Genomic DNA, 12855 nt, shown 5'->3' on the forward strand with positions numbered 1-12855 from the left:
ACCAACATGTGGCCAAGTTTGCAACAGCAAACTTGTCGAGCTTGTTCCCCTCTGCTCCCTACACCTCTGCCCGTGCAATCACCTCTTCTTTAATGAGCCTTGGAAGGAATACACTGATGACAAGGTTTGGCCTGAAGTAGATGGCCAGAGCGCGTGTTGTCGGTGGTGACCATGGGCAATGTTGGCCAAAACGGTGGTCTCGCCACTATTGGCTACAGCAGCACCGCTCCGGCCGGTTCTGGCTTGTCCGAGCATGTCACAGAGCTCCCCCCTCGATGTCGTCTTCCTCCTGGAGCTCGTTCCCCCTTCGTTTGCTTCCTCGTTGAGCCGTCACCGTCGCCGAACACAGTGAGCGCCCATGTGCGCCGTCGTTTCCTCGCTCCTGTCCGCTTCGTCCTCTCGTACGAAAGCATTGCTCGATTTTGTGACCTCCTGGCACTCATCCGTGTCCCCCTCGTTGCCTTTGCCGCCCCTTCCCGTGAGTCTTGGCCGCGCGTGCGCGTCGCCGGCGCACGGACATGTAGCCGCGCCGCGTGTAACCTCCTCCCCTCCCTCTCGAGCCTTCCCCGCGGCTATTTAAGCACGCCTCGAGCTTCATCGCGGTCCACAACCCCCTCCCAGAGCCTCTCCCCGAGCCCAGAGCCCCTCTCTGACCCCCACCGCCGCTGTGGCCGCCGCCTCGGGTCCCTCTGATTCCGGTGACCAGGAGTCCCCTCGTCGTTCCACCTCCACCACGGCATCACATGAGGTCCGGCGAGCCTCCCCGTGGCCTCAGCCTCGCCGTTCCCCCACTGGAGCACCCTGTTCGCCGGCGGCCGAAGCCACCTCCGCCGTGAGCCCTGTTGCTCCTTTCCCAGTCCTCCTCGATGGCAACGGAGACCACCCCGAGATGAGCCTCTCGCTCCTGAACTCGTGGGTAGGTCGGCCGTTGTTTGCGGTGGCCGGAGTCGCCGGCAATCGCCGTCGAGGCGAGCCCCTCCCTCTGCCAGCCGCGCGCACGAGCGGGAGGTTGAAGACGCCAGGCCAGGCGGGCCCCTCCCCGCGCGACCCCACCTGGCAGCGTCTCGGCGTTGACCCCACCCTGGGCTCGCGTCTGTAAGTGGAAGCGTATTCTTGATATGCGTTTTCGATATATGTAAGCGTATTTGCTTCCTCTTTTACCTAAAATACGCTTTCATAGTTCTGAAAGCGTATTCGATTTGCACTTCAGCTCAAAATACGTTTCTCTTTGTAGAAAACGTATTCGGCCCAAAGGCGCGTTCAGTTTTTCCTCCAGGGGCCTGTTTGCTGAAAAAAATTCACCGATAGGTCCCTGAGCTTCAACCCTTCGTATCTCGACAACCGTAATTCCGATGGAGGTGATTCCAACGCCCACGTTCTCGGTTCCTCGAGCTCTTTCCGTTGGTATCATTTTCATAATGTTTTCACACAATGAAAATGACCACTTTGCCCTTGCCCGTAAACAGCCCCCTCCGAGAGAGAACTGTTTTCGGCAACTCTTTCTGTGATCGTTTCACCCTTCTTCCTGAAGTATTTGTCGACCCCGGGCAATCCAACCTCTTATCATGAGCCCCGAACTTGCATGTGGACTTTGCTTGCACCTCGTATGTGTGTTAGTTGAAGTAGCTTCGTGTTTGGTTCCGTTTGCTGTTATTTCACTCATGCTATATGATTTTGTTATCTGCCTTGCATGCTTGTGTTTTCACGAAATAAGTTGACATGCGAGTTTGCTGTTGTTGCTGATAATATCATGCCTCTGTATAGTTTGTTTTCATGTTAGTAGTATCGATGTTATGATAATTCTGGTGCACTAGTGAAATTACTAGTCCTTGTCATTGCCATGTTTCGCATGCTATCATTGTTCATTTGAAAAGCTTGATTTTGTTACTGCATCGCTACGTTGCATGATAGTTGTTGCATTCATGTTAAAATGCTCGCATGATGATTGATGATGGAGAAGTTAATAATATGACTTAATATCAACCCTCCTCCGTCATCACTGGGATATCGTACTGCCACCAAATCGAGGTTTCTCCAATGCAACCACATTTACCTTGTGGGAGGTCCTAGCTAGTTTACTGTCATGCCTCTCGCCGAGGCCTCCAACTAGGGAAGGTTATGGGCGCGCGTTACCCTGATTAGGTAGGCGGACATAAGCCTTGTGTGCCCGGGTTTGGTTTTGAGCTCATGTCCCCGTTTGGGATCGTTTTGCCACGACGGTGGCTGTTGGTACCTTTGGTAGGTATGGGGCCACCCAGGACTGAACCCATAAGGGGTGTTGGTCGGAGTGGCCGGGAGAGTATCATGGCAGTAGGTCGGTTTTGTCGGAACGCCGTTGGTCCACACGTATGGGAGTGCGAGGCCATGGGTTCCGTGGTGTGGGTAAAGTGCGCTACCTCTGCAGAGTGTGTTTTAATCTATTAATAGCCGCGTCCTCGGTCATGGGCACAAGTTCGTAGTAGGTCACACTATCTGGTCTTGGTCGAAATGAAGGATAAATCTGCTAATAACTTGTGTGATGACTAAGATGTGATAAATCATGTGGTGACTTGGACTATGGGAAAATCGTGAGAAGTCACGATGATGTGTTGATATGACTCATGTGTGTGCTCCGAGGAGCCATGGCAGAGTAAGTGATTGTTGCATAAGGTTATTATAGTATGTATTCACGGGAGGTAACTGGTAGTTCATTTCCAGCATAGTTTCATGATGCCATGCCATGTTTTGATATGCTATGCTTTGCTGTTGCTTTGGTAGAAGTAAATTTGATATGCCATGCTAGTAGATGCTATGATGTTGTTCATGCTTAGTTTGATTTATGACTCTAGTTAATATCATGTCATGCTTAGAAGTTGTGTTGAAGTAGACTGTTGAATATGCTTGGTTCTTGCTTTGTCATCTGTTTGTTTGGATGCTATGTATTTGGTTGTCTTGCAAGTACATTCAATGTATTGACCTGGCGTGTCATGTCAGTTTTGTAGGTCGTGCCCGAATTGTTCACTTGTTCCGTCGTGCTAGGACTTAATCTTGCCAGTCCTGTGAGTTGTGGAGCCCAGCCATAGTTGATGAGCCACCAAACCAAGACTTCCGCCGCCGTCTAAATAGACTTTCGCTACCATTTAAATAGGCCTAGGGCTATGCTAGATAATGGTATTCATCAATGGTGTAATCATATACACCTGTATTTGATGAATATTATTGTACGTGGAATGCTGTATCATGGACTTGTCGTGCGTCAAGTGTTATCCTGGGCTGACATGCGAAGGCCCCCTGTTCCATGCGGATCGGGGTGCCACAGCTACAGGCTACCGTAATCTCACCGCTAAACCTCCGATCAACACCCCCTAAATTTGTGGGGGTTTACGCTGCCTAGGCATCAAGCTCTAGGAACCGATCAATAATTCTGTGTATGGTTTGGATGAAACGAGTTTCTGGAGAATTTGTACGAACATATGGCGATGCAGCTATAAACTGTTGCAGTTTGGACCAAACAAGTTTCAGGAGAATTAGCAACTTAATAATCCAACACGAAGTACGTGCACAACATGAACAATATTACACAAAGTTTCTTACGATATATAACCAGGAGTGACAGTGATACAATCCACCACCAGTCCACCACCTAGCACGCCCCATTGCCGTTCAGCAGCACCAACACTGGTAAGCACGAGTTGCTTGCTTCTAGTAGCAGCAGAAATAAGCACGAAATGCAGCAAAACATCAAGCAGAATTCCAAACTTCCAACATCAAATGCAGTGCTCGTACACTCACCAACTAGTAGAAACTTTAAGTTTTGCATGATTGTGGTAAGTATAATTTCTGAACCATACAAGCTGAGCAAGCCCCACTCTTGCCTCTTGTTGGCGCCGCCGCCGATCCGCCTCGTCTCCTATGATCCTTAGACCATGGATCCAGGCACTTGCCGGCGGGAGGGCTTCATTTTTAGGTGCCTTTTTTTAGTTTGTTTAGGGTTTGTGTCATGCTCAAGAAAATGAGGCGATGGCGAATTCTTGTAGATGTAATAAGGTCCTCTCCACCTAGCTCCCGCACCGGTGATATTTCAAGCGTCATCGGAAGTCGTGTGGAGGTTTGTCTCCGGCCGATCTTGTGGGATCTGGTCGGCGTTTGTCTTCGGTGGATCCGACTGTGTCCGATCTTCGTTCGTCTACGTCTGTGTGTCTACAAGTTTGAACCTTCTGATCTACGCTTCTCTTTATCGGTGGCAGTTGTTGTTCTGATGCACTGGTCCTATGTGGCCTTAGCATGACGATTTTCCCGACTGTCTGCTACAATAATGTTTTTCCTGCTCCGACAAGGGAGGAGCGATGGTGGAGACGCGCGTTTGGCTCGCTCCAGTGCTTGTAGTCGTCGCTAGGTGGTCTACGGACCTGGATGTAAATTTTACTTTTAGTGTTTTTTATATTACCTTAACAATTGATGAATAGATCGGATGTTTTCTCGCAAAACAAAAAACCGAACATAGAAAAAATCAACCGTATTTTATGAATCTTCAATCTATATGTGGCAAATTTAAGTTATGCTATTTAATTCCTTATGATTTAACTTCATTACGCCATGCAACCATTTTATGCTTTTTCATTCGTTGATTCTCTTTTCCTTTGTTATCCATACAAAAGATTTGACATATCTAGTTAGATATAACAGCCCCTCCACGTTCCCGCAAAAAGAAAACAGCCCTTTCATGTCTTAGGCTGCTTGTTCCTGCTACATGGACCGTTCTTGGTATATTTTCTTCTCGGGGTTTTTATCACTTTTGCCATTAGTTGTTTCACACTACTCATTTTTGCCATTAAAAATTTTTACTGATAAAAAATGCCACTCTTCGTTAGAGACACACTCAAAAATGCCACTTTCTCATGTTACCGTCAGGTAAAGGCTCATTGACAACGTTATATGACTGTAATACCCCTGATTCCATTACATGTGGGCTCATTTGTAAAGAGCAGGAAAAAAAGCAACAGGGGAGAGTGGGGAATCGAACCTCGAACCTTCAATCAAGGCGGCGGCTAATACACTCACGCGTAATAACCATCTAGGAAGACACACCTATCTGTCAATTACAGAGATCTTTAACTTGTAGCCGTTGGGGTTGACCTGACTAAGCTATCGATTAATCCTATCCCCAAACTACGTGTACCTTTCCCTATCCATTAGCAGCCATATCCACAAACTGCCGCCGCCGCCCGCCAAACTCCTCCATTCAGGTACGGCCAGTCGCCGGCGCGCCTCCACTCGCCTTATAAGATTGTTTTTTATGACCTTATAAGATTGTGAACCTGGACCTGTTTATTTTGAACTTTATGTTGAGAATTTGGACCTTTTACTTCAAACTAGCAAGTGGATGTTATTCGACCTTAATGTATGTTTGTGAACTTGAGACACTTTGTGTGCTGAAAATCCAGGAAATGAACATTATGTTTGTTTGTGTGCTGAATGTTTTCAACCTTATGTACATGCGTCATGATAATTTTTTTAGAGAAATTTAGAGAATCATTTGTTGCTGTTGTCACGTGTACAACTCGAGTTTACTTGGTTTGTTAATAGCTAGCCAAGATATCACGTAAGGATATGTAGCATATCTCCATACATTAGTCAGCTAATGACCTTGGGTGTAGTGGCTAGCTTGTGTGAGCGCCTCCCAGAGGTTTGGGGTACGAATCCCACTACATGCAATAAAAATTATTTCCCAGCCCCTGATATGTCGGGCCCACATTTTGGAAAGAAATGGAACCAGGGGCATTTCGAACCATTGACTGACGGGAACGTGAGAAAATGGCATTTTTGAGTGTGGTTTGGGTACGAATCCCACTACTGCCTATTTTTACATGCAATAAAAATTATTTCCCAGCCCCTGACATGTCGGGCCCACAGTTTGGAAAGAAATGGAACCAGGGGCATTTCGAACCATTGACTGACGGTAACGTGAGAAAATGGCATTTTTGAGTGTGGTTTGGGTACGAATCCCACTACTGCCTATTTTTACATGCAATAAAAATTATTTCCCAGCCCCTGACATGTCGGGCCCACAGTTTGGAAAGAAATGGAACCAGGGGCATTTCGAACCATTGACTGACGGTAACGTGAGAAAATGGCATTTTTGAGTGTGGCTCTAACGGAACAATGACATTTTTGAGTACTAAAACATTTTAATGGCAAAAGTGAATAGTGTGGCACAACTAGTGGCAAAAGTGATAAAACCCTTCTTGTTATTGTTGGAGTTTGCTTGACTCTAAGCCTTGCAATTGCAAACATATTGGGGTTCATCAAATGCAACAAAGGTATATTTTAGTTTAGAAAACGAGGATGACCCCCGGTATCTGGGTGATGCATGCAACCACTTTATTAATTATTCACAAAGACCTTACAAAGTAATACATCAGTAAGTATGAAGTCACCATCTCGGCGACATCTATCGCTACTTCTATCCACTTGATGAAGGGGTGCCGAAAATCCAAGCCAAATACCAAACAGATTTCGCACCAAAACCTAACATCTGAAGTCGGAGACCCAACCAAGCCACAATGCCGGGTCTGGGGCACACACTCGTCCGACGCACTCTCAGAGGCTACCACCACCGTCTTTCACCTATCCATCTTTTGAACAGGAACTAACGCATTGACCTTGCCAGGTCTGTCGTCGACACCACCACGACTCCAGACAGTGCCGTCCTCCTACGCGAGTCCGTCAACCCTGATCAGATGCCGAGACTCCACTGCACCACGCCACTGAGATCTGATGTCGTCGATGCAGAGGATGAAACTCTGCTCAACCTCTGGGCCCTTCCAGTCAGCACCTGCTCCAAAACGATGCCCCCAGGTTGATGTCGTCATCGTCCAATCCGGGAAGACCCAAATCTAGGGTTTCCCCCGGAGCAGCCCGAGGGAGATGACATTGCCTGCAATGATGATGCCTGCAACAAGGAAACAGTGTCAATGACGCCGCTGGTACGTCTCCAACGTATCTACTTTTCCAAACACTTTTGCCCTTGTTTTGGACTCTAACTTGCATGATTTGAACGGAACTAACCCGGACTGACGCTGTTTTCAGCAGAATTGCCATGGTGTTATTTTTGTGCAGAAATAAAAGTTCTTGGAATGACCTAAAAATCAACGGAGAATATTTTTGGAATATATAAAAAATACTAGCAAAAGAATCAAGGCCAGGGGCCCACACCCTGTCCACGAGGGTGGGGGCGCGCTCCCCTGCCTCGTGGGCCCCCTGACGCTCCACCGACCTCAACTCCAACTCCATATATTCATGTTCGGGGAGAAAAAATCAGAGAGAAGGATTCATCGCGTTTTACGATACGGAGCCGCCGCCAAGCCATAATCTCTCTCGGGAGGGCTGATCTTGGGTCCGTTCGGGGCTCCGGGGAGGGGAATTCATCGCCATCGTCATCATCAACCTTCCCCCATTACCAATTTCATGATGCCACCATCGTGCGAGAGTAATTCCATCATAGGCTTGCTGGACGGTGATGGGTAGGATGAGATTTATCATATAATCGAGTTAGTTTTGCTAGGGTTTGATCCCTAGTATCCATTATGTTCTGAGATTGATGTTCCGATGACTTTGCTATGCTTAATTCTTGTCACTAGGGCCCGAGTGCCATGATTTCAGATCTGAACCTATTATGTTTTCATGAATATATGAGAGTTCTTGATCCTATCTTTCAAGTCTATAGTCACCTATTATGTGTTATGATCCGTTAACCCCGAAGTGACAATAATCGGGATACTTACCGGTGATGATCGTAGTTTGAGGAGTTCATGTATTCACTAAGTGTTAATGCTTTGGTCCGATACTCTATTAAAAGGAGGCCTTAATATCCCTTAGTTTCCAATAGGACCCCGCTGCCATGGGAGGGTAGGACAAAAGATGTCATGCAAGTTATTTTCCATAAGCACATATGACTATATTCGGAATACATGCCTACATTACATTGATGAACTGGAGCTAGTTCTCTGTCACCCTATGTTATAAGTATTACATGAGGAATCGCATCCGACATAATTATCCATCATTGATCCATTACCTACAAGCTTCTCATATATTGTTCTTCGCTTATTTACTTTTCCGTTGCTACTATTACAATCACTACAAAATCAAAACTGCTACCGTTACTTTTGCCACCGTTACCACTACTATCATATTACTTTGCTACTAAATACTTTGCTGCAGATATTAAGTTTCCAGGTGTGGTTGAATTGACAACTCAGCTGCTAATACCTTCAAATATTCTTTGCGAATCAATAAATTTGGGTTGAATACTCTACCCACAAAAACTGTTGCGATTCCCTGTACTTGTGGGTTATCAAGACTATTTTCTGGCGCTGTTGCCGAGGAGCCTAGCTCTATTCTTTGAGTCACTTGGGAATTATATCTGCTGATCACTATGAAGAATTTGAAAGATAAAAGAACCAAGATTTTTCCCTCAACTACGAGGGGAGATAAGGAACTACCATCTAGCTCTGCACTTCATTCACCTTCTATTTTGAGTAAACTTGCGACACCTACTCCTGCTATTCATTCTGATATGTCGCATGATATTGATGATGCCACCTCGGATTTGCATGATACTTATGATGAGACTACTTCTATGCTTGATAATACTGTGCCACTAGGTGAATTTCTTCATGAACAACTTGCTAGGGTTAGAGAGAATGAAATTATTGAAACTAATAATATTGATGAAAGTGATGATGAAGATTCTCCCCCTAGATATGAATTGCCTGTTGTGCCTGAGGGTTATGTTATGGATGAAGAAACGGCTAGAGACTTCTTAGCTTGCAATGATAGATATGATCTTAAGAAATTATTAGCTAAGCTTAAAGAAAAATCCTTGAGCTAGAATGAAATATGACCCTGCTTTTGCTACTTCACCTATCTCTATTTTCGATAAGGATTATGATTTCTCTGTCAACCCTGAGTTAATTACTTTGGTTGAATCTGATCCTTTTTATGGCTATGAATCTGAAACTGTTGTGGCACATCTTACTAAATTAAATGATATAGCCACCCTATTTACTAATGATGAGAAAACTCGCTATTACTTTATCCTTAAGTTGTTTCCGTTCTCATTAAAGGGTGATGCTAAAACATGGTTTAATTCTCTTGATCCTGGTTGTGTGCGTAGTCCCCAGGATATGATTTATTACTTCTCTGCTAAATATTTCTCCACTCATAAGAAACAAGCCGCCTTAAGGGAAATATATAATTTTGTGCAAATTGAAGAAGAGAGTCTCCCACAAGCTTGGGGGAGGCTTCTCCAATTACTTAATGCTTTGCCTGATCATCCTCTCAAGAAAAATGAAATACTTGATATCTTTTATAATGGACTAACCGATGCTTCCAGAGACTACCTGGATAGTTGTGCTGGTTGTGTATTCAGGGAAAGAACTGTTGATCAAGCTGAATTGCTATTGAATAATATGTTGAGTGATGAAAATGATTGGGCACTTCCTGAACCAACTCCTAAGCCAACTCCGAAGAAAAGGTGTATTCTATTTCTCAGTCCTGAAGATATGCAAGAGGCAAAGAAATCTTTGAAAGAAAAAGGTATTGAAGCTGAAGATGTTAAGAATTTACTACCTATTGAAGAGATACATGGCCTTGATAACCCGACACATGTAGTAAAGGTAAATTCTCTCTATAGATTTTATGAAGGTGATATTCCTCGTTATAAGTCTGCTAGCCAATGCTTAGATGAGTTCGATAATTTTATTGTTAAATAAAAAAACTTCAATGCTTATGTTGGTAGACAATTGAAACGCAATGCTGATATGCTTGAACACTTGAGTGATTGTATGTCTAGAGTTAAAGGTGAACTTAAACTTATTAGTAAAGATGCTTCTATGGTTACCACTCAAGTAGAACAAGTACTTAAAGCTCTGGATGATTTGCTAAATGAATTAAATAATAAGAAAAATGATAATGTTGTTAGAGTCATGACTAGAGGGGGTAAAATGACTCGGGAACCTTTGTATCCTGAGGGCCACCCTAAAAGAATTGAGTAAGATTCTCAGAGAATGAATGTTGATGCACCTAGTCCTTCTAAGAAGAAGAAAAAGAAAAATGATAGGACTTTGCATTCTTCTAGTGAACCTGTTGTTGACACACCTGATAATCCGAACGATATTTCTATTTCTGATGCTGAAACACAATCTGGTAATGAACATGAACCTAGTGATAATGTTAATGATGATGTTCATGTTGATGCTCAACCTAGTAATGATAATGATGTAGAGATTGAACCTGCTGTTGATCTTGATAACCCACAATCAAAGAATCAACGTTATGATAAGAGAGACTTTGTTGCTAGGAAGCACGGTAAGGAAAGAGAACCATGGGTTCAGAAACCCATGCCTTTTCCTCCTAAACCATCCAAGAAAAAGGATGATGAGGATTTTGAGCGCTTTGCTGAAATGATTAGACCTATCTTTTTGCGTATGCGTTTGACTGATATGCTTAAAATGAACCCTTATGCTAAGTACATGAAGGATATTGTTACTAATAAAAGAAAGATACCATAAGATGAAATTTCCACCATGCTTGCTAATTATACTTTTAAGGGTGGAATACCAAAGAAACTTGGAGATCCAGGAGTACCAACTATACCATGCTCCATTAAAAGAAACTATGTTAAAACTGCTTTATGTGATCTTGGAGCCGGTGTTAGTGTTATGCCTCTCTCTTTATATCGTAGACTTGATTTGAATAAGTTGACACCTACTGAAATATCTTTACCCATGGCTGATAAATCAACTACTATACCTGTTGGTATTTGCGAGGATGTGCCTGTTGCGATTGCAAACGCTACTATTTTAACGGACTTTGTTATTCTTGATATTTCCGAGGACGATTGTATGTCCATTATTCTTGGAAGACCCTTTTAGAATACTGCAGGGGCTGTTATTGATTGCAACAAAGGCAATGTCACTTTTCATGTTAATGGTGATGAGCATACGATACACTTTCCGAGGAAACAACCTCAAGTCCACAATATTAACTCTATTGAAAAAATTTCAACAATTACTATTGGAGGTTTTGAATTTCCTCTTCCTACTGTCAAGAAGAAATATGATATTCTTATTGTTGGGGACGTACATATCCCCATTGAGGTAACCTAGTGTTATTTGAAATTTCTCCGTTTTCATGTTACGCGAAGTGAGTTTGTTAACAAGACTTGATCAACCTTGTTAGTCGATTCCTTTTGACGAGCATGAGATGGATGAAGTTAGGAAGCAGAACTTTCTGTACCCTCTTTTTACTTTCTTTTATTTATATTAAATAAAGTAAAAATAGTATTTTTCGTCTGTTTTCTGAATTATCCCTGCAATAAAAAATACCCCAAAAATAAAAGTTCTCCAATTGCCCTGAAAATGAAATATGATTGTTTCCAGAATATTTAAGAATTTTTGGCACTGAGAACACACCAGGGGACCCACCATGTGCCCACGAGGGTGGAGGGCGTGCCCACCCCCTGGGCGCGCCCCCTGCCTCATGGACCCCACGTGGGTCCCCTCCACTTATTCTTGCACCCACACACTTCGTCTTCCTCCAGAAAAAATCCTCCACCAGCTCAAACCCGAGTTCTAGCTCATCTTGCTGCCATTTTCGATCTCCTTGCTCAAAGCTCCATTCACAAAACTGCTTTGGGGGATTGTGCTTTATTTATTGCAATTTTTTTCTGCTTAGGTGACCCTGTTCTTGAGCTTGCATGTCAAATTTATGTGGTCAAAAGTAGTTTTAATGCATGATATGGCCTCTAGGCACTTGTAGGAGTAGTTGCTATCAATTTTGTTGAGTTTGATTCACTTTTATTTTTAAGTTACTAAAATTTTCAGAAATCTTCAGAAAAAGATGAAGGGATTCTTGAGGGGCTCATCGAGCCGAAGATCTAAGGATAAGCAAAGTGAAGAAAATAAGAAGCCCAACTATAATCTCCCTCGTACTATAGAGGTTCGGCCATGTGAATGGCCTTGTGATGAGTTCTTGAGAGAAGCCGGGATTTATGAAGATTTTTATTATTTGGCTGAGAATGCAGGCCTCACCGACTTCCTCCACAACCAGCATGAACAGTATCTCTTACTCACCAATATTTTTGTGCAAAATTTTCATTTCCATGCCAGGAGATCACCACCTTAGGTGGAATTTTACTTATATGATGAGCATAAGGAGATGTCACTTTATGATTTTTGCTGGGTTTGTAGGATACCCTTTGAGGGCAGCATAGAGGAACCACATCGTAATGATGTGGAGGGATTTATTGATGTGATTGTTGTAGGGGAAACGGGGAAAGTTTCCGATGCAAGAATCACTAGCATACATTTTTCCTGTTCTACGTTACTTTGCAATATTTGCTAGTAGATGCTTAATTGGTCGCGGGAACTGTGGAAACCTTAGTGCCTCTGTGATATGTCTCCAACGTATCTATAATTTTTGATTGTTCCATGCTATTATATATTTTGTTTTGGATGTTTAATGGGCTTATTTATACACTTTCATATTATTTTTGGGACTAACCTATTAACCGGAGGCCCAGCCCAAATTGCTGGTTTTTTTGCCTATTTCAGTGTTCCGTAGAAAAAGAATATCAAATGGAGTCCAAACGGAATGAAACCTTCGGGAGCGTGATTTTTGGAACAAACGTGATCCAGAGGACTTGGAGTGGACGTCAAGCAATCAATGGGGAGGCCACGAGGCAGGAGGCGCGCCTACCCCCCTGGGCGCGCCCTCCACCCTCGTGGGCCCCTCGTGGCTCCACCGACCTACTTCTTCCTCCTATATATACCTACGTACCCCCAAACCATCGAGGAGCGCCATGAAAACCTA

At 43.8% G+C, this 12855-nt stretch overlaps 1 protein-coding gene across 1 annotated transcript; it reads left to right on the forward strand.

Annotated features, from left to right (window-relative positions):
- The first annotated feature begins 457 nt into the window (after positions 1-457).
- Positions 458-7612, forward strand: LOC147983956 (uncharacterized). Its single transcript, XM_087543235.1, has 2 exons — positions 458-1095; positions 6650-7612. Exons 1-2 carry the CDS (start codon positions 890-892, stop codon positions 6840-6842), a joined length of 399 nt encoding a protein of 132 aa, XP_087399361.1. The 5' UTR covers positions 458-889; the 3' UTR covers positions 6843-7612.
- The last annotated feature ends 5243 nt before the right edge of the window (positions 7613-12855 follow it).

The sequence above is a fragment of the Triticum urartu genome, chromosome 2A, assembly GCF_056163025.1.
Source record: "Triticum urartu cultivar PI428250 chromosome 2A, HENAU_Tu73, whole genome shotgun sequence".
In the NCBI taxonomy this organism is placed as follows: domain Eukaryota; kingdom Viridiplantae; phylum Streptophyta; class Magnoliopsida; order Poales; family Poaceae; genus Triticum; species Triticum urartu.

Bases quoted from the DNA above. Each gene is read 5' to 3' on its own strand.
- LOC147983956 (XM_087543235.1), top strand. From the start codon at position 890: ATGAGCCTCTCGCTCCTGAACTCGTGGGTAGGTCGGCCGTTGTTTGCG. The intron at 1,096-6,649 runs GTAAGTGGAAGC...TGACCTTGCCAG, and splicing joins CCCACCCTGGGCTCGCGTCT to GTCTGTCGTCGACACCACCA.